The 25831-nt window shown below is 40.1% G+C and overlaps 3 protein-coding genes across 14 annotated transcripts in view; 1 reads left to right on the plus strand and 2 right to left on the minus strand.

The window, feature by feature from the left end:
* LOC101735723 (ETV5-related protein Ets96B) overlaps positions 1-4596 on the plus strand; it is a 32345-nt gene extending 27749 nt beyond the window's left edge. For all 6 annotated transcript variants that reach the window (XM_062670878.1, XM_062670876.1, XM_021348993.3 and 3 more), the window contains one exon: positions 26-4596. In XM_062670878.1, coding sequence (XP_062526862.1) covers positions 26-156 — 131 coding nt within the window. In that variant the 3' untranslated portion in view covers positions 157-4596. The remainder of the gene's footprint in view (positions 1-25) is intronic.
* Positions 4102-19186, minus strand: LOC101738376 (mitochondrial coenzyme A transporter SLC25A42). Of its 5 annotated transcripts, none has more exons than XM_012692872.4 (8): positions 19033-19186; positions 17827-17908; positions 13909-14062; positions 13206-13394; positions 5672-5851; positions 5520-5605; positions 5291-5450; positions 4102-5192 (listed from the first exon to the last, which is right to left on the minus strand). In XM_012692872.4, the coding sequence occupies exons 2-8, from the start codon at positions 17888-17890 to the stop codon at positions 5054-5056; spliced, it is 972 nt and encodes a 323-aa protein (XP_012548326.1). In that variant the 5' UTR covers positions 17891-17908; positions 19033-19186; the 3' UTR covers positions 4102-5053. The 5 variants fall into 5 exon arrangements, with proteins under 5 accessions (XP_012548326.1, XP_021204671.1, XP_004922144.1 ...); XM_021348996.3 differs by having other exon boundaries at positions 18810-19147; XM_004922087.5 differs by having other exon boundaries at positions 18937-19146.
* Positions 19187-20852: 1666 nt separating this feature from the next.
* LOC101738690 (thioredoxin domain-containing protein 9) lies at positions 20853-25464 on the minus strand. 3 transcript variants are annotated; one of them, XM_004922090.5, is made up of 6 exons: positions 25274-25464; positions 23669-23750; positions 22830-22929; positions 21871-22072; positions 21651-21786; positions 20853-21207 (listed from the first exon to the last, which is right to left on the minus strand). In XM_004922090.5, exons 2-6 carry the CDS (start codon positions 23740-23742, stop codon positions 21072-21074), a joined length of 648 nt encoding a protein of 215 aa, XP_004922147.1. In that variant the 5' UTR covers positions 23743-23750; positions 25274-25464; the 3' UTR covers positions 20853-21071. The 3 variants fall into 3 exon arrangements, with proteins under 3 accessions (XP_004922147.1, XP_012548350.1, XP_021204677.1); XM_012692896.4 differs by having other exon boundaries at positions 23669-23761; positions 25274-25454; XM_021349002.2 differs by lacking the exon at positions 25274-25464 and adding an exon at positions 24820-25147.
* Positions 25465-25831: the final 367 nt, after the last annotated feature.

A 25831-nucleotide genomic window follows, 5' to 3' on the forward strand; every position in this document is an offset into this window, starting at 1 on the left:
TGCGTCCCCCCCTGTCCCCCCGCAGGCGAGCGGTACGTGTACAAGTTCGTGTGCGACCCGGAGGCGCTGTTCAGCATGGCGGGGGGCCGGCTGCCGCCCCCCTACCCGCACCGCTACTACCACCCCCTCGACCAGCTGCCGCACTACGACGTCTAGCCGCGCGGACTCCGGGAGTTGATTCAGCGAACCAACCGGAGACACGCCCGACAGTGTGCAGCCGGCCTTAATTACTGAACATTGAATTTTAAATAATTAGCCAAATACGTTTAGTGGATGTATGTAGTTGTCTCGCGACATGCTCAGAGCATATCATCGCCGCTATTAAACGTTCGCGCCCACATCTAATGGTAAGTGGTCGCTAAGAACGTGTCGTATCGCTCGGGACACGCCGCGGAGGGGACGCACGGAGCTGCTACAGACGGTAGAGATGACAGCAGCTCGGGTGGCGGAATGCGCTGGTGAGGAGAGGCGACCCTCTGAGCACTCCCCACGGAACACACAGCCAATCTCTACGCAGACCCGGAGTATCGAAGCGACGCTGTACTACTGTAAATACTATTTGTTTTTGTAAACATTAATGATATTAGTGTTTGTAACTAGAAGTAAATGTCTGCGTTGTTTAATTAAAGTTTAGTGAAATTTTGCATTACTCTAAACAAATTCTTTGAAGTTCAAATATAACTCGATCAAATTAAAAACGTAATTTTGTCGAATTTGAATGGAGCAACTGTGCGCGTAACAAGGGACTTTTACATTCGGTCAGGTTATAATTTGCTTCAAAATTCTATCTTTAATTTATCTTTAATTTCATTTCCTTCGTCTGAGGGCTGATAAGGTTTCCGTTACGAACGTTAAATAATTTTAATGTAACTGCGTTATTCATTCAAGAAGCCGCCACACCTCACCGACAAACAACAAGCTGCAAATCAGAAGAAAACCCTCAGTTTTAGTGAAATATGAACAATTTTATTTCACAAAATCAAATCAAATCCCATTATTATATGAAGGTGTGGAAGGTTATTTGGCTTAAGCGATATTTTTACGACTTCACAGGAAAGCCAATTAAAGCTTAAAATTTGGAAAATATATCGTAACAAGAAAACTTATTCAACTATTTCAATGGAGTAAACTTAATTGAAATTTAATCAAAAACTTCGAACATTCAAGTCAAACACACTTTGGTCACAGTCTGGTCGACGCGGAGTCAGCTTGTAACTTGCCATTATTTATTTGGGCTCGACGTGACGTCACTGGTGATGAGGTTATGTCCCGCTGAGTTTCCCGCGCAAACACCCGCGACCACTGTTGCCAACCCTATAGTTCAAATTCTTCTCTTAGTTTTCAGTTTACACCTTGAAATCTACAGTTTTTTATGTAAGATGCTAGCGTCATCTATTTTATTAGTCCGTACACTAAGTCAGCTTCAGTAAAACCTACTACTGTCGAACCAGAGGTAATGGTTACCAATACTAATATAAGGTACCTTGCACACAAAGTCAGAATTTAAAAATTATTTTTCTTTTATTTCAAAAATTCAATAAATATATGTACCTATGTACGATTTCAAGAACAGTAAAGAAGAAACGGTAAATCAAGAAGACTGACAAATTCAAAATGAAATAGTAGCTCGTAATGCTATCCAACACGCCGGCACTGGAATAATCGCAACTTTGAGACTTTTGATTTAGACATTTAATTAGATTAAAACTTTGATAATTACCTACACGATTTTTCTTATTTTTAATGCCCTCCCTACAATATATTCTATTTACTACTACCATTAAATTATACAAACTATAACATACAGATAAAGATGTAGATTTACTGTTTTTATTTTGATATTTACAGTTTTCTGCACTTTTTTTGGAGCATATGTACAGTTTTACTCTATGCTGGGGTTGGCAGCCCTGCCTGCGACTGTCTCAATTAAATAACTCTCACTACAAGAGCGGGATGTGAATTTAACAAAAGTTTAGACTCGCGTATACTCGTTTTATTGTTTCTGATGTTTTTAAAACTAAATTGTATTAATTCAGGTTTCGTGAAAACCGGAGGATATGCTCAAGACGTGTAGAGTGTAGAGGTGCGAATGATTTGGTTTAAGCACATTTCGCTTAGCACGCGACCTTTATCTTTGTAATTAAAGGTCTTATTTGGTGTCTACCTATTAACATCAACAATTCGTTGTTTTTAATTGACCTTCAATTATGTTTACACCATCCAAATGTTTGACTGAAAAAGTTTTTTGTCATGATATTTTTTCCAAATTTTTAAATTTTAAATGGTTCTTCTGTAAAATTTCAAAAATGTAGTTTAAATCAAACATCCTTTCACTCCTCGGTATAATAACAATAAAAAACGAGGAATTAAAACGTAGGTATAATAAAGTTTAATTACAATGCTAATCTCCATCAAAATTCACCAATTTTAAATATGTATTTACTTAAAACAATATGTTTACATACACAACTAATAAACTAAACACAAGATGGCGGATCCAGCTGTAACAATGGAGTCGTTTTTATTTGTTGTTAAATAGATTATCCGATGACTTTCGGTTTAAACCAACAAAGGGTCGTTAAAACGTGCACGGTCGCCGGCGAGCGTGGCGCGGTCCACGGGCGCACAGCGACGTCAACCTAATTTGACTAAAACGTAACATGATTCATCATTTGAACCAATGCTTATTGGCTATTGATTTTTTCAGTCCCCGAAGCGAGGGGGAGCGTTGTTAGTCAAATAGCTGGAGGATTTTAAACACAAACTGAACGATATTACTGACATCATAACAGTGGGGTCGCGACACACAGGCCGTCCTACTACAAACAGATATTGTGGGCAACAATAATACTGTTAGATTGATGAGCTCACGATTGAGCTGGTGGTAGGACCTCTTGTGAGTCCGCGCGGGTAGGTACCACCGCCCTGCCTATTTCTGCCGTGAAGCAGTATGCGTTTCGGTTTGAAGGGCGGGGCAGCCGTTGTAACTATACTGAGACTTTAGAACTTATATCTCAAGGTGGGTGGCGCATTTACGTTGTAGATGTCTATGGGCTCCAGTAACCACTTAACACCAGGTGGGCTGTGTCATCGTGGACCAGGTGTGAGCAGGCTGCCACCCACAGCCGCGTCCCGTGCGCTCCCAGGTCGAAGGGCCGGGCTCCCGCGTCATGACGGGGTAGCATCGGTTAACAATTCAATTACATAACATTGTTTTCGTCTAAATTGTTCAATAATCCCGTAGTTAGCTTTTGTTAGCGATATATTCTAGTCGGTAATTAGATTTATTGTCATTTGTCATTAACACGTGCAATAGTTAGCGATAAGATTTGTAAAATATATTATTAATTTAATTAATAAATCATTTCCGTAAGTAAAAAAATGGTTTTCTTATCTAACATTAGAACTGTATGCTTTTTTTTATTGCCCTAGCAGGTAGACGAATATACGGCCCACCTGAATTCACCTGATGGTGAATGGTTACCGTTGCCCATGGACTTCAGCAATGCCAGGGGCAGTGCCAAGCCGCTGCCTACCGCTTAATACTCTCCACAAGCCTTTTTTGAAGAAGGACATTTCATAGCGCTCGGGAAACACTATGGAGGAGAACTCATTCCATAACCGGATGGTACGTGGCAAAAAAGATATCTGGAAACGCACTGTCGATGAACGCAGCGGTTCCAGGTAATATGGATGAACTCTGCTCCGATGGCGGGAGGTGCGATGATAAAATGGAGATGAAGGGATCATCTCAAACAATTCCTCAGAGCCCATGGGCGACAGTAACCACTCGCCATCGGGTGGGCTGTATGTTCATCTGTCGACAAGGACAATAAAAAAATTACAGTCTAAATCAGGGTACGGGGTTCCGCCGTTACCTCCCCGACGACTCCTCCTCCATCATGGCAGGGGGTACGGAGGTGGGGGCATCACCTGTGCGGACTTAAAGATGGCAGATGAAAAGACAGTAGGTCTCTGTGTACACTGCCACAGGCACTACCGGGGGTGTGCGCGGCCGCCACTGGAGACAACACGGGACCCACTGTGGGAGGTCTGCGCATTCAGCGACGCCAAATAAATCGGGATATCAAATTAAACACATTTACAAAACAATAAATCATTTATTTTCATATATTTATAAACATTTCATAGCTACAACGTCGACAACACTATACTTCACAATTAACAACAGGCAGTGGACCGGGGGACCGGGGGGCGAGGGGGACGCGGCGGGGAGGACCGATTCTAAAGCCAGCACTTAAAGTAAGATGACCCTCGCTCAGACAACTGTGCTACACTCATTAACACGTGATTATTTCTACTCAGCACTTCTTTGCCTATATTACCCCCTTTAAAGACAACAAAGGGTCTCCGCTGCGGTCCCCCCGCGGTCCCCCGGGGGCGCACTATAAGTTCAACGTATACACAATAAGTTACAGATCAATATTAGTTTTCTTATTCACCAATAAACATTAACGTTCCCAGTCGCGCTCTACGAGAGTCTGTCAATTATTGTCGCTTCATTTAGATTCAGTCATTAATCTTATTTATTAATTTAATTTAATATGTTCAGATATACAGAAATAATAATTACTTGTCTCTTACGGTTAGCGCCATCTGTTGGCCGGATAGTGAATATACTGCGCGGCGACATCTAGCGGGACATGCAGAGGAAACTGTTAGGTAATGGCGACGCCGGCACAGCGCCATCTAGCGCCGTCGAACTTAATCACGATGTCGGACATCCTAATACAAGAATTTGAAATTTCAGAACAACAGTAATTATTGTTGAGGATTCGTTTTTTGCTGTTCTGAAGTGCAGATTGTGTTATTTAAATCGTTTATACCTGATCATAGCGCCATCTGCCGGCAACTAAATAAACATTTCGGTTCAGTGCGTGCAAACACAAAACGGCGTCTGTTCACAGCGCCATCTGTTATTGAACTAAAAATACTTATATCACAACATTCATTTTTCGTTTCCACGCTTCATTGTAAACAACGCCATCTGTGGACAGGGAGTCGGAACTACACTCTGCAAATGCAGTCTGCGCTAGCTCTGCAGCGTCACCGCCAGGTCCCGGAGCGTCCCCTTGATGGAGTCGTACGTGGCGAAGGATATGCCGACCGCTATCGGTCCCTTCACCCAGTTCATGCTCAGACCTTTGAAGAATCCACGCCATCCTTCAGTCCTGGGGGAAACAAAAGTGGTACGAGTCTTTTAGTATCTGTTTTTCGTTAACTTTAATATGATAGTGTACACAGTGCACAAGCTGTGTCGGGTACTGACGTGTAGACGGCGCGGAAGGTGGCCAGCATGGTGGGGTAGCTGCGGGTCTGCATCCGCCTGCGCACGATGTCGAGCGGGTAGCTGGCCGTCTGCGCCAGCGCGCCCGCCGCGCCGCCGCACAGCACGCTGCTGAGCGCCGACTGCGGGGGACCGAAGTGCTCTGCGGACACACGGACGCGGTTACTGTCGCGCGCAGCGGGGCGCTGCCTGTGGAGCTGCGCCGCCTCACCTGTGTACTTGTGCTTGAGGGTTTCGTACGTGAAGAAGGAGACGCCGGCGTACGGGATGACCCCGAGCACGGTGGCCGGGTAGCCCCTGGGGAAGGAAACCACGTTTAGTGTCCGCAGCGACGTGCCCCCGGGCCGCAACGCAGCCGCTCACCTGTACAGCCGCCGGAAGCCCTCCTCGCGCACCACCTTCACGAACACGGCCCTCAGGGTTCTGTACTCGGTGGCGTTGGTGACCGCCATGCGCGCCCTGGCCAGGTCCAGCGGGTAGGTGGCGCTCTGTGACGTCACGCCCGCCAGGGACCCCGCTATCAGGTGCTTGATCGGATGCTGTCTGGACCACAATCTATGTTATCGTATAAACACTACACGCGCTTCGTTTGCAATGCTCAAATACTTATAGACTCGTCCCTCGCGGGGTGAGCTGATTCAAGGGGCTAATTGATATAAAATGTTCTCTTAGGTATATTATTGTTTTTTTTTGTTTAGTTGATCTTGACATATACCTAGTCAGGTCATAAATTCTGTCACATGTTTAATGTAAAATAATTGAAACAAGTTTATTCATTATGTAACCATTCATATACCTAAATGAACTTAACAAAACATAGATTCTTATGACACTAAAGTTTATTCAAAATGACCTCCGTGATTTTGAATACGGGCCTTCAATCTGCGCGGCCAGTCGTCTATCGCAGCACGAACAAGGTCCATGTCAATATCGGCGGCTGCCTTAATAAAGGATGTCTTGAGTGACTCCAAATTGGGACGAGGCTTTGAGCACGCCTTTTCCTCCAAGTGTTGTCATATCTTGTAATCTAACGGATTCAAATCTGGACTGGAGGAGGGCCAGTCTTCGTGCCGGATGAAGTCGATTTCACGCGCCGCCAGCCAGTCTTGTGTGCTCTTCGCTCTATGAGCTGGCGCCGAATCTTGTTGGAATACCCAGTGCCTGTTATTGAACATGGTATGAGAAACAGGTTCCACAAGGTTCGTCAGGACTGTGTTTTGATACACAACTGCATTCGTTTTTACACCTTTCTCACAAAAATGTACCTCTGTTAAGCCCCAATAAGAAACTCCCAACCATACCATGAGCGAGGATGGAAAATGACCTCGTTGGACACATACGGTTGCTCGCTTCTTCACTACTGTGTGCGTACACCTTATCATTTTGTTTGTTGTAGCTCTCTTCTACGGTAAAAATTTTTTCTACGAAAAAAGAATTTCCCGATATTTTTTTCCCGCGTACCGCTTCAACAAAGCGCGGCATCTCTTCAGTCTCATGTCCATTAGACGAGCATTCAAACGATGTCCTGTTTTTCTTCGATATGCCCGAAACCCTAAGTCTTCATTTAACACCCTTTTCACCGTGGTTCTGCTTAACCCCATCAAAGGGCCAAGAGTTTCTGCTTACGTTTGGGATTTCTTTGAATTCGCGCCTTCACAGCTTTTATCACTGCTGGAGTCCTAACAGACCGAGGGCGATCACTTCTTGACCTGTTATTTACACTAGAGTCTTCATTATATCGGTTGGATGGTACGATAAACGAATCTTTTGGTTATATTAAATTTTTTCAGTATGTTAAAAATTTGAATTGGCGCGTAACCGCAACGATGCAACGCAATAACTGCAACACGGTCTTCTTTATAGTCCGGTCTATTTAAGCCTAAAATCAGGAGGAAGGTTACATAAATTCCCATAAAGCTGAATATTGGCATAGTTGTTCAAAACATCATTATAAAGAAAATCTCAAAAGTCCTCATCGTTCCGAGGTGTGCTAAAAATTTGGCACGGGGTCAAAGGTCAAAAAAATGAGTTTTTTGCGATTTTTAGCGAAACGGTGAGTTTTTTCGCAAAATTACCCCAGTACAAAATTGTAGATCACGAAATTCTCTACAAAAAATATATTAATAATTTTTTTCCTAAAAGCCACCATTTTGGAGATATAACGTTCCGAAAAGTTGGATCAGTCGTAATCCCTCTATTTTGCACACGTACGCCACATATGAAAGTCACTAAAGGTGTAATAGAACTAAAATAAGTTCGCTATTATTTATTGTAACTTGCTTATGTAAAATATAAGTTAAACTACGAGAATCTCAGGTATAATGAAACCCCGTTCCTAAATTTGTACGTCAGTATAACCTTGGGATAACATCTGTCTTTTATTCTATTGTCCGCGTGGCTAGGGTCGTATACCTGCTTTATGTTGGCATGCCCAATATATGAAATACATACCGTTAGTCTTGAGCGCCACTGCGTAGGGAAAACATGTGCTTATCTTAACCTATCTTTTAACCTATTTTGTGCGTTTTAGATTTTTATAAGAAAAATGTCAGAATATTGTTTTATTTGTACTCATCTTTTAACTGAAAGTGAAACTGTAACTGTTGATCGTGGTATGAAGACACTGATTAATGCAAGTGCTGAAAGAGATGATGGATACTCGGAATTTCTTAAAAAACAAAAATCTGTGACAATACATAGCAACTGTCGTAAAATTTATACGCGGAAGTGTTCTATTGCTGCTGCCATCAAAAGAAAACGCGAAGAACAAGAAGCTAACACATCTACAGGATCTACAGTAAGTAGTCCTCCTCGTACTAGATCCCGTTCAAGTGATTCAGCTTTTTGTTTTAAAAAACTATGTTTATTTTGTGGCAATAAATTGAATGAAGAGTTGCAGAGAAAAAAATCCTTAGATCGTCGCAGTAAAATTTGTCAAGTAAGTACACTCCAATTCAAACATTCAATTTTGGAAGTAGCACGAACTCGTTCCGATGCTATATCGAAAGCTGTTGTTGCTCGAATCGAATTTGACTATGATTTAGTTGCTGCTGAAGCAAAGTATCACCAAGAATGTTATACTTCTTTTTTGAAACCGACTACTGGCGGTACAGTTGGTCGTCCTAAAGATGAAGCAACAGATCTGGCAATGCAGGAAATATTTACATACATTGAGAGTAGCAATGACTGTCAGTTTACTTTGGCTGAGTTAAAAGATGTTAGCAAAATTTTAACTTTAGATAACAGGACTATTAAGCTGCGACTTAAACTGAAATATGGCGATAAAATTATTATCACTGAAAAACCGGGAGCGTTAACATTTGTATGTTTGATAAACAGTCACCATGAAATTTTAAATCAATCTTGGTCCGAAAATAAAAAAATTAATAAACAAGAAGAACGATTAAAAACTCTAGAAGCAGCAGCATCTATTATTCGAGAAGATATTCAATCCTCGGTATTTGATAATTCCTACTACCCTCCACCAGGTCGAATGTTTGAAGATTTAAATAATGACATCCCACAGTCACTGACATTTTTTTTGGAGCAAATGATCTTAAAAAATAAACGATCAAATTTCGATCATTTAAAACTAGTATGCACCAATATTTGTCATAGTATCATGACTGCTATTCGACCAAGATCGTTCAAGTCCAAATTACAGTTAGGTCTTTCAGTTTTTTTTCATCGGAGGTTCGGGTCTAAGCGTCTTATACAAATTTTGTCGTCTTTTGGTTTGTGTGCTTCTTATAATGATACATTGATGTACGAGCCAGCAGCAGTTTTTCATCCTCTTCCTCATGTCCTACCACCTGAAAGTGGCACACTTATTCAATACGTTGCAGATAATGCTGATATAAATGTTAATACGCTAGATGGTAACAATTCACTCCACATAATGGGTATAATTCAAATTGTAACTCCAAAGCACTCTGTTTTACTAGAAGAACCTATGCAACGAATAAAAGAAGTTCTTTCAGCAAAACACTTCAAAGCAAAAGCTCATGTGCCAATACAGATCTATCAGAATAGTGATGTAGTTGGTTACAGTAAAATATATGTCCAAGATTTTGGATATGGAACTGAAACAGTATCTTTTCATAAAAATTCTGATGTAGTATGGTTTTATGGAAAGTGGAAAAATACATCATTACCTGGTTGGAACGGTTTTATTGAGCGCTTAACAAATTACCATACAAATTATTCAAAATCTCAGATTACATTTTTACCATTCATCCATCAACCAGCTAGTAACTATAATACTGTCTATACGACTTTACTTTGTGCATTAGAGAACGCGAAACGTTACGGCCACACTGTATGCATCGTGACTTTCGACCAACCCTTGTATGCGAAAGCTCGAGAAATTGTATCAGCCGCACCTGACGGCTCTGAAGTATCGAAGATTATTGTCAGACTTGGAGGATTTCATCTACTCATGTCTTATCTCGGAGCAATTGGTTATATTATGCAAGGTAGCGGGATAAAAGAAGTACTCTCAGAAATCTATGCACCAAAGTCATTAGAAAAAATGCTCAATGGTCATGCTTACGCAAGAGCTGTTCGAGCACATACACTACTCCAGCTGGCTTTAGCAATTACAATATTAAAAACAATAGATATTAATGATATCATGGGAGCAGATTTAATCATAAATATTGACCATATATTAGATAGCACTCTTTCATATTCAGATATTGAAAATGATAATGAAGTATCAGGTGCTTTACTTCATAAATTTAATATGAAATTGAAAGATTTTGAGGAACGAGGGCCAACAGCGCAACTTTGGATACAATATTTTAATATGGTTTCACTTGCAAAAGAATTTTTGAGAGCTGAGCGTATGGGGGACTGGAAAGCTCATTTAAGTTGTGTAAAAGAAATGTTACCTTATTTCCACTCGTCAGGACATTTTCCATATGCTAAATCTGCACACTTGTATTTACAAGACATGATGCAATTACAGGACTCGATGGATCCTGAAGTTTACGAAAAATTTACCGAAGGATTTTTCACCGTGAGACGCTCAGATAAATTGAGTTGTGGAACTTCTACAGACATGGTTATCGAACAGTCTATGATGAAAGCCATGAAGACAGATAGAGGTATTGCTCGAGGAAGAAGTACAAAACAAAGTGTAATCAGTAAATGGGTTTACAGCATGCATGCAATGAACACAGTTTGTGAGAAATTAGAAGATCTTGCTAATGTTAGGATGGATACGACTGAACAGCATGTTGATGCCAGTGATTCACGTGTAAAAAAAGACGCTAAAGACATACGAATGCTTCTTGAGTGGTTCTCGATTCATGATCCTTTCCCAGAGGTTAACAAAGTCATCTCGATTGCAAGTGGTGTCGTTGGTGATAATACAATTAATTGCTATAAAGCACGTGAACTTGGGCTTATCTCTATTGCTAAAATAACTGGACTGACATTTAAAGATATTAAACTTAAACGCGCTGACAAAGTTGTTCCTCTTTTAGCTATGAGTAGCACCGTAAAAGTTCACGAAGAAAAAGTACCTGTTGACCCAGTGTTATTATTCCAACGTATGAGTGTTACTGCGGCTTTTCAAGATGAAATTGAGAAATATTTCGAGTATGAATTAGCTCCTTATCCGTTAACATTATTTGATGACATTGGAATGCGCAAGACCCAGAAGTCGGCTATTTACGATTGTTTTCAGACTATAAATGTTGATATTAATAACACTAATTCAACGTACATAATTGACGGAGGATTCTTATTACATCGAGTGGTGTGGGATAGCGAGGAAACATTTAACGTTATCTTAGATAAATACGTTCAATATGTACGTCGACATTTTGGTTCCAGAGTTACTGTCGTATTTGACGGATATGATGATTATACGAGAAATATTAAAGCAGCAGAGCAACGCCGTCGAAATGCTGCTTCATCAACTTCTTCTGATATTATATTCGATGAATCAATGACAGTTCCTACCAGTCAACAGAAATTCTTTGCAAATAATCACAATAAATCTAGGTTTATTTCGATGTTGAAAGCAAAATTTACTGCTGAGAATATATCCGTTGAACAAGCTAATGATGATGCTGATGTATTGATTATTGAAACAGCGATAAAGAAATTCAGTGTGACAAATACAACTGTTGTTGTTGGTGAGGATGTTGATTTACTCGTCTTGCTTACTGCTCGAACTCCAACTGAAAAAAATATTTATTTTTTTAAACCCGGAAAAGCCCAAAATCAATCGGAAATATATTCATCAAACAGTTTATCCAATTTTCCTAAATGTCAAAATCATGTATTGTTTCTACACGCAATAACTGGCTGCGATACGACATCTGCTTTTTACAGGAGAGGAAAAACAACAGTTTTCAAAATGTTTGAAAAAAAAGATTTACTACAATGTGCTGAAGTTTTTAAAAATAGTAATTCAACTCAACAACATGTTATCACCAACGGAGTTCAATTTCTTCTTGCTATGTACGGAGCCCCCAAAAAAACCACTTGCTTAGATAAGTTGCGATACACATCTTTCGTGAAAAATACGCGTAATAAAAAACAAGTCAACTTAGCTTCTCTTCCTCCAACCTCAGTAGCTGCTCATCAACATCTGTTTCGGGTATATTACCAAGTTCAAGTGTGGCTTGGTAATCAGCTGGACCCTAAAGACTGGGGTTGGAAGTTGATCGACAATACACTAGAGCCAGTTCAAACTTTACTTCCACCAGCACCTGAGAAACTTCTCAACACAATATTTTGCAACTGCAAGAAAGGGTGTAGTGCAAAATGTGGTTGCAGAAAAGTTGGACTGTTTTGTTCCCTGGCATGCACACACTGTCAAGGCCGATCATGCTCGAATGTTGAGTCACCAACTCTTGAAGATTCGTTTGATACCGATCAGGAATCGCTATTGGGGCAGTTTACGTGTGAAATAGAACAAGAAGAAGAAGAAGAACAAGAGGATGAACAGGAAGAAGAAGGAGAAGAAGATCAAGAAGAAGAAGAAACAGAAATCTTGGACAGTTATGAATCAGACGACTAACTTTTTATTTTAAGTATTTTATTTAATTACACCGCCGTTGTTTTTGCCCACTATAATATATAATATTATTTTGCAATAGTTTTAAAACATATAAAATCTCAGCAGACCCGTGGAATAGGCCTACTGGGGAAACCACGTTAAAAAAAACGCGCTTTGTACACTACCTCATAGGTGGCGTGGAAACGTGTGCAAAATAGAGGGATTACGACTGATCCAACTTTTCGGAACGTTATATCTCCAAAATGGTGGCTTTTAGGAAAAAAAATATTGATATATTTTTTGTAGAGAATTTTGTGATCTACAATTTTGTACTGGGGTAATTTTGCGAAAAAACTCACCGTTTCGCTAAAAATCGCAAAAAACTCATTTTTTTGACCTTTGACCCCGTGCCAAATTTTTAGCACACCTCGGAACGATGAGGACTTTTGAGATTTTCTTTATAATGATGTTTTGAACAACTATGCCAATATTCAGCTTTATGGGAATTTATGTAAACTTGAATGTGTAAATAGACCGGACTATTAAGCGTCCACTCCATATTTAAAAATGAGTAAAATTCTAAAAGTATACATTTTTATTTTCATGAACAATTCGAAATTCGAATTCAATAAACTTTTTTGTGGCCAGCATTCTAAAAGAAAAGTTTTTACTGTGTGACAATACTTATGACCTGACTAGTTATATGTGCGTGCTGACCGGTTGGGGGGGAGAGGATGTGGTTAGATAATATATCGTTTAAGATGATCCCGTCATCATCTTCTGCCCCCCTCGCCCGCGGAGCACGACCTGTCTGCCGGACGGCAGGCGGCTGCTGCTGGACATGCTGCCCCCCCGCCCCCCGGCGGACCCCGGGATACTGACTGCGCGGTGTGCGGCGTGTCGACGGCGAGTGCGCGCTTCCACTGCTCGTGCGCGGTGAACTGTATGGCGGCGTAGGGCACGATGCGCGCCATGGTGGCGCTGTTGCCGCGCCACAGGGCCGCCGCGCCCTCGCTGCGAGCACTCTGCACCAGGAACCGCACCGCCGCGCGCCACGAGTACGGGATCTGACTGTTGGAACACGACAGTCTGTGGTCCGCGGTCTACGTGTCGGCACATGCTGGATCAAATGGGTTTAGAGATTGTTGCGACGACGGTCAGTAGCCCGCGTGTGGTCCCGCGATGACGCGCTCATTGAACTCGCCGAGTCAAGTTCCGTGGTAAATACTAGTTTATACCAACTAGTATACATGTATAGTTTATACTAGTATACGATATATATTATAAGCTACCCAGTGTCCGGACTTCATGGGATGGCGTCTCTTGGTGTCCAAGTCATGGTCCCCTTGGGGTCGCTGCGCCAATGATTTAGGAGAAGTATTTCACTAACAGTTGAAAGGATAAATTGAGGTGTCTACTTTAAGACTACTTCGTGTGCTCCTCGGAGACAGACAGAGTGGTTTTATACAATTAGAGGTCTCTGGGTAAGATTTGATAACTTTATGAGTGAGCTTTAAGTTTCGATACGTGTGCTCGCAGCCCTGAGTAGACCGCGCACCGCCACAAGCGTCGGGACCGGCCTTACGATGTTTGGAAGTTGATCTTGGCTCTGTCCAGGGGTGCGATGGTCGTCTTGGCGACAGCGCCGGCCGCCGCGCCCGCCGCCAGTGACGTCACGACGGTCGCCGTCCGCGACAGCTGCACGCCTGCTCCACCACCCTCCGACTTGCGGGCCGCATCTAACGATCGAACACAATACTTAAACTTTACACATAGGGTAAAAAAAGGATGTGTTTTATTGCTTAGATGGGTAAACAAGCTCACAGTCAATCTGGTGTTATATGATTACTAGAGCCCCTAGACATCTACAACAAAAATGTCACCACCTTGAGACATAAGTTCTAATTCTCAGGATTACAGTACAACGACTGCTCCAACCTTTAAGCCGCGCGGCAGAAATAGCCGGGTGGTGGTAGCTACTCGTGCCGACTCACCTTGAGCTGGTCCTCCCTCCCGGAGATTCTAAGCGAACCGTCTGCACGTGACTGCCGACCACCCGAGCGTCCTCTCCTGTATAGAGCCCAATCAGGGGGGTAGCGAGGAAGGGGCAAGGGGGAGCATCATGCCCCGGACGCTACTCACTGGAACCGCGAGGTTCACATTACCCACAGTAACTACACGAATTTATAGCTTTACAGCTGCTACCGGCGGGTTTTGTTTTTTTCTACCTAAGCTGATGGTCTTGAGAGACCATTTCAGCGTACCCTTAAGTAGTAGGTGAGCTCGCAGGGCTCAAACCTGACGACGTTGATAACACTAACCATAGCAAGAGCAGTATTTTGCAGAATATACCACCGGATCGGAAGCATGACCCACTGAGAAGATCCGGCGAGAAAATCAGTGGGCTGTGTCTGTGGGTTAATTTACTCGCCGAGCCCTTCGTCGCAATCGACGCGTTCGACGAGAACGATGACCGGTGCTTGGAGTACTTAAAAGCACCGTTAGTGGATCAGGAGGATCCGAAATGACGTGTTTTTCCATTTTTCTCTCCTCCCTCCTCCCAGTCACTTGGGCTCGGCGCAATATGTTTCCTCCTTCGACACTCTTCTATCATATACTTCGCTCACTCAATACATCCATTTTTCAAAAAAGGAAGATCTTCTCAATTCGACTGTATGTATTTTTTATGTTTGTTACCTCATAACTTTTGACTGGGTGAATCGATTTTGATGATTCTTTTTTATTAGAAAGCTGACGCTTCCCGTGTAGTCCCATTTCAATTTAGTCCAGTTCTGATAATGGTATCCATGAGAAAACCATATAAGTTTTAAATTTGCATTAAGTACGTGCGCGACCTCAATATCACGTCAACCGATTTCGATGATTGTTTTTATTGTATATTCATTTGTTTTGGAATATCTCTTTTTTTATATTTGAAGTCGGTTTTTATTTTTGTTAAATTTTATTCTTAGGTCTGCCTCTCCCTCTACAATTCGAATCACTAACCACCACAAATTTTAGTCCTGTCATAAGAATAGAGTGTGTAAGAGAGAAGTCTATGGACAACAGCGGCGCTAGCGAACAGCGCACTGGTGGCGCCATCTGGTGTGAGCTCGACGAATTGTAGATACATTACAGTCGAGATGTTATCAGGAATATCGTATAGAATGCATCTAAGGATAGTGACTAAGGATCGTGCAACTAAACTAACTATTAAATAAGATAAGAGCGCATGAATAAATAAAACATTCTTGTTGTTCAGATAGCTCAGTTTTCATTTTTTTTTTTTTCTTAGATGGGTGGACGAGCTCACAGCCCACCTGTTGTTAAGTGGTTACCGGAGCCCATAGCCATCCACAACGTAAATGCGCCACCCACCTTGAGATATAAGTTCTAAGGTATCAGTATAGTTACAACGGCTACCCCACCCTTCGAACCGAAACGCATTACTGCTTCACGGCAGAAATAGGCAGGGTGGTGGTACCTACCCGCGCAGACTCACAAGAGGTCCTACCACCAGTGATGATCAGTTTCGTTTTTTGCTTTTCTTTTATTAATTTAAATATAATCGTGTACTGTGAGCTTCGTTTAATTAACATCTGTACTAATATTATAAAGCTGAAGAGTTTGTTTGTTTGAACGCGCTACTCTCAGGAACTACTGGTCCGATTTGAAAAATTCTTTCAGTTCTAGATAGCCCGTTTATTGAGGGAGGCTATAGGCTTAATAACATCGCAGCAAAATAATGATCAAGAGCGTAATAATGACGTACAGGGCGCCGGCCGCCGGTGCGCGACCACACATAATAAGAACAATAACTAGAAACAACCAAATCACTTCAAGATAGGCTTTGAAAATTGTATATTTTTCTAAATTTCTCCAGGATCCCATCGTCAGATCCCGATCCTAATAATTACAGGACCACTCGGGAAGTCTACCATCTCGAACAAAAAAAAAGAAAAAAAGAGTTATCAGACTCGGCGCAAGCATTCTCGAGAAATCGGTGAAAAAAAAACATTGTGGACGAATTGATAACTTCCTCTTTTGAAGTTGGTTAAAAAGCGTGATTTTGGTACCTTAAATAGCTCCTCAACTTTCTATTATTCAAAAATATTTTCACCTTCTACGTAAATGATGTCGCGGGTAAAATTTAGCGTTATCCCGAAGTAACTATTCCACGCGGACGAAGTCGCGGGCCCAAGCTAATATTTTATATTGTCTTCGTTGACAGATGAGCATACTCCTCCGAACGCGGCTCGGGGCGCGCTATACAGACTAGTTCCTATCGCAGCTACTGGATCTGACTTATAACGAAGATAAGCCCACCCCCAGCGACCCCCCGCGCGCCCCCCACCGCTGCGGCAGACCACGTCACTATCGCCCTCAGAGTGACGTCACATCACATCGCCGATATCAGCCGCACGGACCTTGAATGCGTTATCATGATAAACTCGACATTCCTATTACTAGATCATTAGCGTAGTTGGGTAGACGAGCGCGCAGCCCACTCGTTGTTAAGAGGTTCTCGAATTCCGTAGAACGTTCGAGTCGCCGGCCGGGGTAAAGTACAAAACGCTTGAGGACAAGGAGCCGAGGGCAGGTACCTGTTATATTCTAAAAGAACACGTCCTTGAAGACCTCTGTGAAGGATCGTCTGTACCAGTAGCCACTCCAGTGCGCAAGACATTTGACAGATACCTGAATCGCGCTAATGACATTTTCAAGATTAGTTGGCATAGATACAAGTTCCGAACAATAACATTTGGGCCACTTGCTCTAGTGAAACTGACCTTGAGGCAAACAGAAATCCTTCTAACCTAAAGAAATAAAATGGACTGTTGGTCCTCCGTGCAATTTCACTCTCTCAGTGGAAGATCTTCGCTTAGTCCATACTCCCAAATGTGTATTAAAATCAAAGCCATAAACTGTTTGAATATGCATAATACTGGTGACTATTTCATAATACAGGTTTAAGGGTGAGACAGCACTTGTACAATAGAACTAATCTCACGTTACAGGGTCGACAGGGATATTAAGATTATTATGTTTGTAGACTGCAGGAATCACTCATTTTCAGAAAAGTCATGAACTCGCAAATCTATTTAAAAAGAGGGTCATGTAACCATATGGCTAATGAGCAACCAGGGGCAGACAACAACACTACCAATGGAATCTATGGCCATAGAATTTATCTTATGACATTCTTTTTGTTGACAAATGTGGCGGTAGCCATCAAAGATCACAAGATACTAATTAACAGATACTGAATCTCGCTTATGACATTTTCCAGCTGTAGATATAACGACAAAAGGAAAGATCTTCTACTGAGTAGCTGATATTGCTGGATAGACCAATGGTCTGAATGTTGTTGTTCGGAAACTGTATATATGCAAACTTATCTTTAAAATGTCGTAAGTGAGGTTCAGGCATCTGTCAATTAATAACTTGTGTTCTCTGATGGCTATGGCCACAACAAATGCTACTACTGGTGGTTGTTACGCACCGTGCGGTCCGTGTGCGGGTCTGTCTTCATGTAGCACGGGGACTCGTGCTTCTCTAACAGCCATCACTCTATTTCACATCACCTACAACAAACAGAAAACGTTTTGTGAATCATTTACTTATACTAGTCTTTTAACAATGTTAAAATATAGCAAAACAAATATAATTTTATTGGTATTTCAAAACCTGAATTTTAATGTAATATCAATGGTAATTAGAGAACTGAAAAAGAATGAAGTAAGAGGTGCACCAAAAAAAGCATTTGAAAAAGTCCCTCATCGCAGCGTGTTGCTGTATGTATGCTACTGGAGATATAACCCAAATAGTGTTGAAATAAGCCAAGCAGCCTGACGGTCATAAAACTCCACGGTGCCGACCCCACACTAAGGGGGATAAGGGCAAGATGAACAATTCATTCATGAACACAAAAATTGTGATGTAAGAGAACTTAAATACTGCATTAGTCTACAGATAGAATACTTCAATGGGATGGTGATGTTTGTAAATAGCATTTAATTGAAATCTAGCATAAATTTTAGAAGAATTGTATTAACTTATATTCATAAAATTATTATCTTCATTTGGGATCAACCAATGAGTTCATGAGTTGAACCAATGATTTTCAAAGATTCTAGTACCTACTTCTATTTTATTTTGATCTACCTATATTAAACTATCCACATACTCCATAGAATTACTTACACACACAGTAACCTAACAATATATCATTTTAAAGATTAATCAAAACTCACGTTTACTGTATGCAAAACATAATCACTATGATAACAGAATTGACAAACATATTCTTGTATTAAGTCTCACAATACGTGCCATATAAATTATCGCTGATTTAAAGATAAAAATTGAAATTGCTCCGCAGCTAAAACTACTTAAGCCTTTGAGACGTCCGAAAGAATGAAAACCTTTTTGTTTTTCGAGGGCGTTCACCGAGAGAACATTTTAATGTTTATTTTTAGTACTTACACCTCGTTAGACCAAAGGTTGAATAACACTTAACCTTGAAATAAACTGTTACATACAATAATATAGAAACAACGAGTTATTCAGGACATACGATAATGTGATATTATAAATTCATTACTAGACTTACGCAAAACCTTAAAAGGTTCCTCTTTGTCACCAACTTTTTTTTTTAACTGACACAGACTTTCAAACTTAAAAAATAACTTCAAGTTCATTTACTAACCCACATATAATTCTCTTATATTAATTTACATTTCGATTTATGAATAAATAAATAAAGAACATTGTCGTAACGATCGTAGCCAACCTCGTACTTCGAACCGAAGATGACTGTCACTTGTCAGTTGTCAGCAAAACAAACTTCAGCTGATAAGAATAGAGAAATGACGAATTGGTATCTAGGTACACTCTAGTATACTAGGAACAGCTAATATCAGTATTAGAAAATTAACCATAGTAAGCTCTGCAAGTCATCGATTCCGGAACAATCACTTCTATACCGGAGTGGAAGTGGATGGAGTGGTTCTATGCGGAATCACTAACTATTCACATATGCCGTAACAATCACTTCTTTTTATGCGCGCATACTGCGCGATGCTAAATAAAAAAAACGTGTGCAATTCACACGTGGTAGAAGTGAAACCTTCCAAAATTAAAATACAATTATCCTAAACGTCTTAAGTATATTATTATGTAAAATTTTGTCATTAGTAAATAATTGTAAGGTAGTGAATTGATATTTTAATTTAACGTATAATCCTAAATTAAAATTCACTACAAGAGCTTTCATACACACGTTAGTATTAAAAAATCTCACAGATGGCGCTGTATTAAATAGTATGTACATTTCTGTCTCATTCTTTGCTGGCTTCATCCTACACATTTTTGTATTTGTGTCTCTTACCTGTCGTTTTTTCCGTTGCATCCGGTTTGAAATCACAACGATTCTAAAGAAGTTTTCACTTCAAAAAAATCGCTTCTTTATAATTCTCAGGCTTACATACATGAGACATGAGGTTTACAAGCTCGACATTGTTTTGCTTCCGTATGTTCTAGTTGTTGATTCGTAGATTTAACTGCAGTGGCCTGCATTATTACATTACTCTAAAATTTGTATTCGGATTTCCATAGTAGCCGCATATTTTTTTATTTATTATATAAGGACAAATGAAGACATGAGTGGATGAAGGGGGTATGATAAAATTTGTCAATTTTGAGAAAACGGGCAACAAACTTTTGTTACTCATTTTTGAGATATTATGCATTTGTGGCTGTTATTATTATTATTTTAAACATGAAATTATAGTACTTCCATTTCTTTACCAATATGAAAACGAAAAAAAATATTGGAATATTGTTTTAAGAATTTGTGGCGGGTAGCCATTATACAACGCAAGATATTTGACAGATGCCTGAATCTCGCTTACGACATTTCCAAGATAAGCTTGCATATACACAAGTTCCGAACAACAACATTCGGACCATCGGTCTACCGAGCAACATCACCCGCTCGGTGGAAGATCTTCCCTTTGTAGTTCAGCATCCCAAAATTTATTTAAAATTAAAGAATACGTTAAGTACCCATATCACTTTCATTTAACGTGATAATATTTTCTTCGTACATAACTCCTTCACATGCAATTTCTAAATATAGCCTTTAAACCTGGAGTCTTAAGGTCTAATATGGTTTATATTTACATAGCACCTTTAATGTAAAAACTCAAAACTCTTAAAAATGATACTTAGCCCCTTCATTCACTCACGTCTTCAAATGGTTTCTTGGGTCTATAGGAAACAAATGAACTCAAAATCAGTTTTATTGTGTTAAGCCTGTCCACGTTCCAACCAAAACCGATTGGCGGCAAAATTAGCCGCAACACAGGCAATGGCTCACAGTACGCTCAACTAGCCGGTTATCAGAGGTTGATTACGAGTATGGAAGTCATTTTAGCAGCACATTTTAATCGTCTCTAGTACATCCAAATCCTAGATATTAGGACATAATAATGAATAGGACATATAAATGAAAATAAAAAACACAAAGACAATTATTAAACATAATTTTATTTAAAAAAATACGAACAATTTGATCCAGAGAACAGATTATTGACAATGACGAAATTAGGGGTACATTTCTTTATTTCTTCATTTTAGTCTTCCACCAGATTTCAGTGGCAGAATCAAGAGTATATGGACTAACCGTAGCGCTGTAATATTGTGGGAGACTTAATATGATACACTCTTCATACAAAAAAATACTGTTTAATCGCTAAAGTCGTCAGAATCACTCTCATCCCGGCCTCTGATAGTCTTCTTGCTCTGAATGTGTAAGGATTTCTGTTTCTTGGCTTCCGATGGAGGGACCAACAGATCACCAGAATACTCTATTGCTTCAGATCTACAAAATTTTAAAAAGCCAGTTTATAACTTACTTCGCAACATCCTTCTTATGACAATGACTACAGTGGTGCTAGTATGGTGAGTGCACGGTTGGAGGGAGCCTGCACGTATAATTGCAACCATTCTGTAAATTTCATCGCAAACAGTTTCTGACACCTCATGTCTTCTAATGTGACGTCGACGTGTGCCGGTAACCACTTACTCCAGATCCTGATCAGGATATTACGCCAAGTGGTGAAGTTCTTGATACGTATCCAAAGAATCAAGTCAAACAGACGTTTTGAAGTCGGTGAAAATCGTATTTAAATATTCTGTTACATAAATATATAGATAGGAGTAATAACAACACAATACTAAAGTCCAAACTTATTTTCCATTACAAGAAGCCTTAGTCGCTCCCAACTACCAAACGAATAAAACACTTAATGCAAAATCAATCACCTGGCGATCCTCCACTCCAGTATATCCGTTGAGAAGTCGTCCCTATTACCGAGATCAGTGAAACCGACTATGAAGTCTTTAGTCTTATTGTCCTTCACTAGTCCTAGTGTTGGGATCACGCGTATTTTAAGCCGACCTGTGAATACGTATCGAGTATTAGTATCTATTGGGCTTATGGACGTTGATAAACGAACCATGTGTGCAAACTTCAGCGCCTCACCGGTCAGAAACGGCGCTCTCTCCACGTCCAACTTCACGAACCGCGTCTCGATGTGCTTCTTGGCCAAGATCTTGAGGTGCATGTCCACGATCTTGCAGCGGGGCGAGTCCGACTTGTAGAAATGGCACACGACATTCTGACTTTTATTGCAAACGGCAAAGAACTCTTTCTCTCCATCGATCTCTGTGTATTCTCCGTGACCCTGAATGGAGATGCTATTATTGTTTTTGTTGATTAGACAGGTGGTCAAGCATACAGCCCAATTGATGTCGTTACAAGAGCCCGGGGGCATTAAAAACGTAAATACCGCCAGCCACCTTTAGACATGAGTTCTAGGTCCAGTTTTATAGTACAATGGCGGTACCGCCCTTCAAACCGAAACGAATTACTGCTTCACGGCCAAACCATACACAAAAGACAGGCTCAAAAGACACTCTACTTGTAAAGGATTTTCTCATGGATATGGAACCGTGAGTGGCTTGGGAGGACATCCATCTCTTGGCAAATACGGGCGTTAATAGATAACATAAAAACGTCAGTAGTGAGGAGCAGAAGAAGGACGTCGAACAATCAAAACTTTGTCAAAAATCGTATCGCACGAGCAGATGTAGCGAGTATCGTCTGCGGCCCGGAGCCATGGCGTGGAACGTATACGGGCAAACAAACGCGTCAATGACGAGGTTGGATTCTAGAGGGAGAAAAGAGAAAAGGATTCGTACGAAGTGCAAAGCGACCTAATAGTGTACGACATGGTACAGCGCAGTGAGACAGAGTGACTATTAGCGGCTACTAGATACTATTTAATACGAAACGATATTTTGTGATAGATTTTAATTTCGAGAACGGTTGCCTCTTATTTTACCAGAAACGTCAATTTAAAACAATACTCTCACGGAAATGGACACACTCTGTAGAAAACACGAATAAATACAAAATAGTTTTGTGCTGGCAACACTCACAATGGCCAACCACTCTTGTTTCTGCTTTGCTCTTAATTTCATTTCAGCTATGCGTTGTTGTCTGATCGCCTCTAGATCCCCACTTTCCAGAGCGTCTAATCTGTAATATGTAGAGATACTTAGAAAAGAATTTACTGGTGGTAGAACCTCTTGTGAGTCCGCACGGGTAGTTACCACCACCCCGCCTATTTCTGCCGTGAAGCAGTAATGCGTTTCGGTTTGAAGGGTGGGGCAGCCGTTGTAACTATACTGAGACCTTAGAACTTATATATCAAGGTGGGTGGCGGCATTTACGTTGTAGATGTCCATGGGCTCCAGTAACCACTAAACACCAGGTGGGCTGTGAGCTCGTCCACCCATCAAAACAATAAAAAATAAAAATAAAAGCCCTCTGGAGACCTGCTACATCCTGGACCAGCTGTCGCTCCCAGAGTACCTCCCAGGTAGGCCAGGTAGTATGGCCGGGCTCCCGCGATATCACGGGGTCGCATCACTCAACTATCAACTCAATTAAATAACATTATTTTCGTCTAAATTGTTCAATAATCCCGTATTTAGCTTTTGTTAGTGATATATTCTAGTCGGTAATTAAATTTATTGTCATTTGTCATTAACACGTGCAATAGTTAGCGATAAGATTTGTAAAATATATTATTAATATGCTTCTTAATAATACTAATAATCTGTTCTTATTTATTACTTAGATGAGTGGACGAGTTCTCGGCCCATCTTATCTTAAATGGTTACCAAAGCCCATAGGCATCTACAACGTAAATGCTGCCACCTACCTTGAGCTATATGTTCTAACATCTCAGTTTTTACAGTACCATTTTATTTACCTTTCGATTTCACTGTCAATCTGTCTCTCTACATTCTGGGCAACATGCTGCAGCAACTGGTCGACGTTCGCCATTGTGATTACTGAAAAAAAGCTTATAACATTTAAATATAAACAAATTTAGTAGGCACAATTTAATATACTATGATAAAAAATCACATTGCCTATACTTAGTATTCCGTGAAAGAACAAAAATGATAAATATTTAAACGAGCTAAAGTTCAATAATAACGAAACGGTTTTAATCAAAGACACATGTATTGACAGTTCTAAGAATCGATATCATAAAATATCATTCAGTACTCGCTAGTATCAATTATATACCTAGTAGTAGTGAAAAAGTCTTTAAGGCATAGAATGTTACACTTTGTTTCGCTTTGCTCTTTAAATTTCATCTTCAATGTTGCCACACTCTACCCTATGGCTCTAGGACGTGAATGATTTTTCCTGAGTGTTCAATTTAAAGGAACTGATTGTTTTATTTTTTGTCTGCTCTTACTACACCCAAGTGTACTACACCCAATTCCAAAATTGTTTGTTACGCTCCGTAACATAAATGGCGTTTCTATTTCTACAAATAAATGACTGTCACTTAGAGTTTGTAATAAAACTATTATAGAATATATACAGTCTGACCTATTAAATATTTTCTTAATTTTTCAATAACTACATTAATACAATCACTGTCAATTTTACCAGTGCAAAAACTACCCCAAAATTTTTCAAACATCCACAATAACGTACAACATATCTGAAATACTTTCATTCTTCATTTGTTGTGTGCAAAGAAAACATTACCAAAAAAAAAACGATTTTGAATTGATATTTTAATAATTTTTTGGCGTAGTGCTGCTATTTATGAGCACTCATTCCCTTTACTCTCAGTTTTACAACTAATCATTGTATTTTGTTAGGTTTTAGCGAGGTATTGATAAAATTAAAATTAATTTTAAGACCATGTGGATATCGTTGTTTACGTTATTTTAAACATTTCAATATTATAAACTCTAAACCTTCTTATATTGTCAAATTTATGTTTAAGTGCCACACAATTACAGTCAGGTATCTACATTATTGTAGAGATTGTTTTACAATTATTTTCTAGCACTCTTACTAGAGAGAGTAAGCAGTTAACATGGCCAAGTTGCTTACCTAACCATATTGTGGATGGTGCTTCCCTTCAGACAATCAGTTGGAGTAAATATAGACCAATAGTTTTAGTAATTAGCACCAGAGAGATGGGATGTAAGCGGTTACCGTTGCTTATTAATCTTTAGAAATTATAATTTAGATACGAGAGTAAATGCGCACTACAGAATTTAATATTAAGCTGCTATGGTGAGCAAACTGGTTTAATTATCTAAAAGAGACGTGACCACGCGTGGGCCGTGGGCCCGGCACGGACGTAGACCGGCCGCATCAGGGGCTTAGAACCGCTGAGAAAAAAGGTATATAGAATGAAACTCTGGTATGACGCAAAAGAAAGGAATTTTTGAATGAAAACCGAAAATAAAAAAAATCATTTTACTTTTTTTAAAACCTAATCAATGGTGGTGACCTCATTCGCGCACACGGTACATTTCTCACAAATAATACTGTTACTTACGTTTTTACGATGATTTGTACTGGTTCAAATAATGAGTTTTATAAAAATGTTACTTAATTAACGTCTTTAATGTGGTAAATTTAAGAATTTCTTTTCAAAAAAACAGACTTTCGTATTGGAAACTTAGAAACAAAAGTGGACCTACTGTTTATTTTCAGTTTTGAGTTTTGACAAGTTTCAATCGACAGTTGACAATATTGATTTTGACAGTGAAATCAAAGTCCAGAAAAGGCTTATGACTACAAAGGCCAAGCCAAGAAGATATTTAGCAAAAAAAAGTCTGGTTCCCACAGTTAATGCAGTATGCTATCCTAAGTAAAAATCTAAATTGGGCGAAGCCTGTATCGGGTCTGATCTGCAGGTCGGAAGGATCCGAAGGAGATTGACTGGTGAATTTTTCACAAAATGCCTATCTATTTTACTGGATACCAGTACATGAACTGCCGATCGACCTGGTGCGAAGATCCTTTCTTTTAAAGCCTAATCTTAAGAAAGAATGTTCCATATTTACTATTTGAATATATAAAGCATTATTTATTGTCAAAGACAAAAATTAAC

The sequence above is a fragment of the Bombyx mori genome, chromosome 11, assembly GCF_030269925.1.
Source record: "Bombyx mori chromosome 11, ASM3026992v2".
Lineage (NCBI taxonomy): Eukaryota > Metazoa > Arthropoda > Insecta > Lepidoptera > Bombycidae > Bombyx > Bombyx mori.

Excerpts from the sequence above, each read along its gene's own strand:
- LOC101738376 (XM_012692872.4), bottom strand. The coding sequence starts at position 17,890 with ATGGCTGTTAGAGAAGCACGAGTCCCCGTGCTACATGAAGACAGACCC. Across the intron at positions 13,395-13,908 it reads AAGATCAACTTCCAAACATC|TCAGATCCCGTACTCGTGGC; the intron begins GTAAGGCCGGTC and ends GTGTTCCAACAG. Across the intron at positions 5,451-5,519 it reads CCTCAAGCACAAGTACACAG|AGCACTTCGGTCCCCCGCAG; the intron begins GTGAGGCGGCGC and ends GTGTGTCCGCAG.
- LOC101738690 (XM_004922090.5), bottom strand. The coding sequence starts at position 23,742 with ATGGCGAACGTCGACCAGTTGCTGCAGCATGTTGCCCAGAATGTAGAG. Across the intron at positions 22,930-23,668 it reads ATTGACAGTGAAATCGAAAG|ATTAGACGCTCTGGAAAGTG; the intron begins GTAAATAAAATG and ends TACATATTACAG. Across the intron at positions 21,787-21,870 it reads GAGAGCGCCGTTTCTGACCG|GTCGGCTTAAAATACGCGTG; the intron begins GTGAGGCGCTGA and ends ACGTATTCACAG.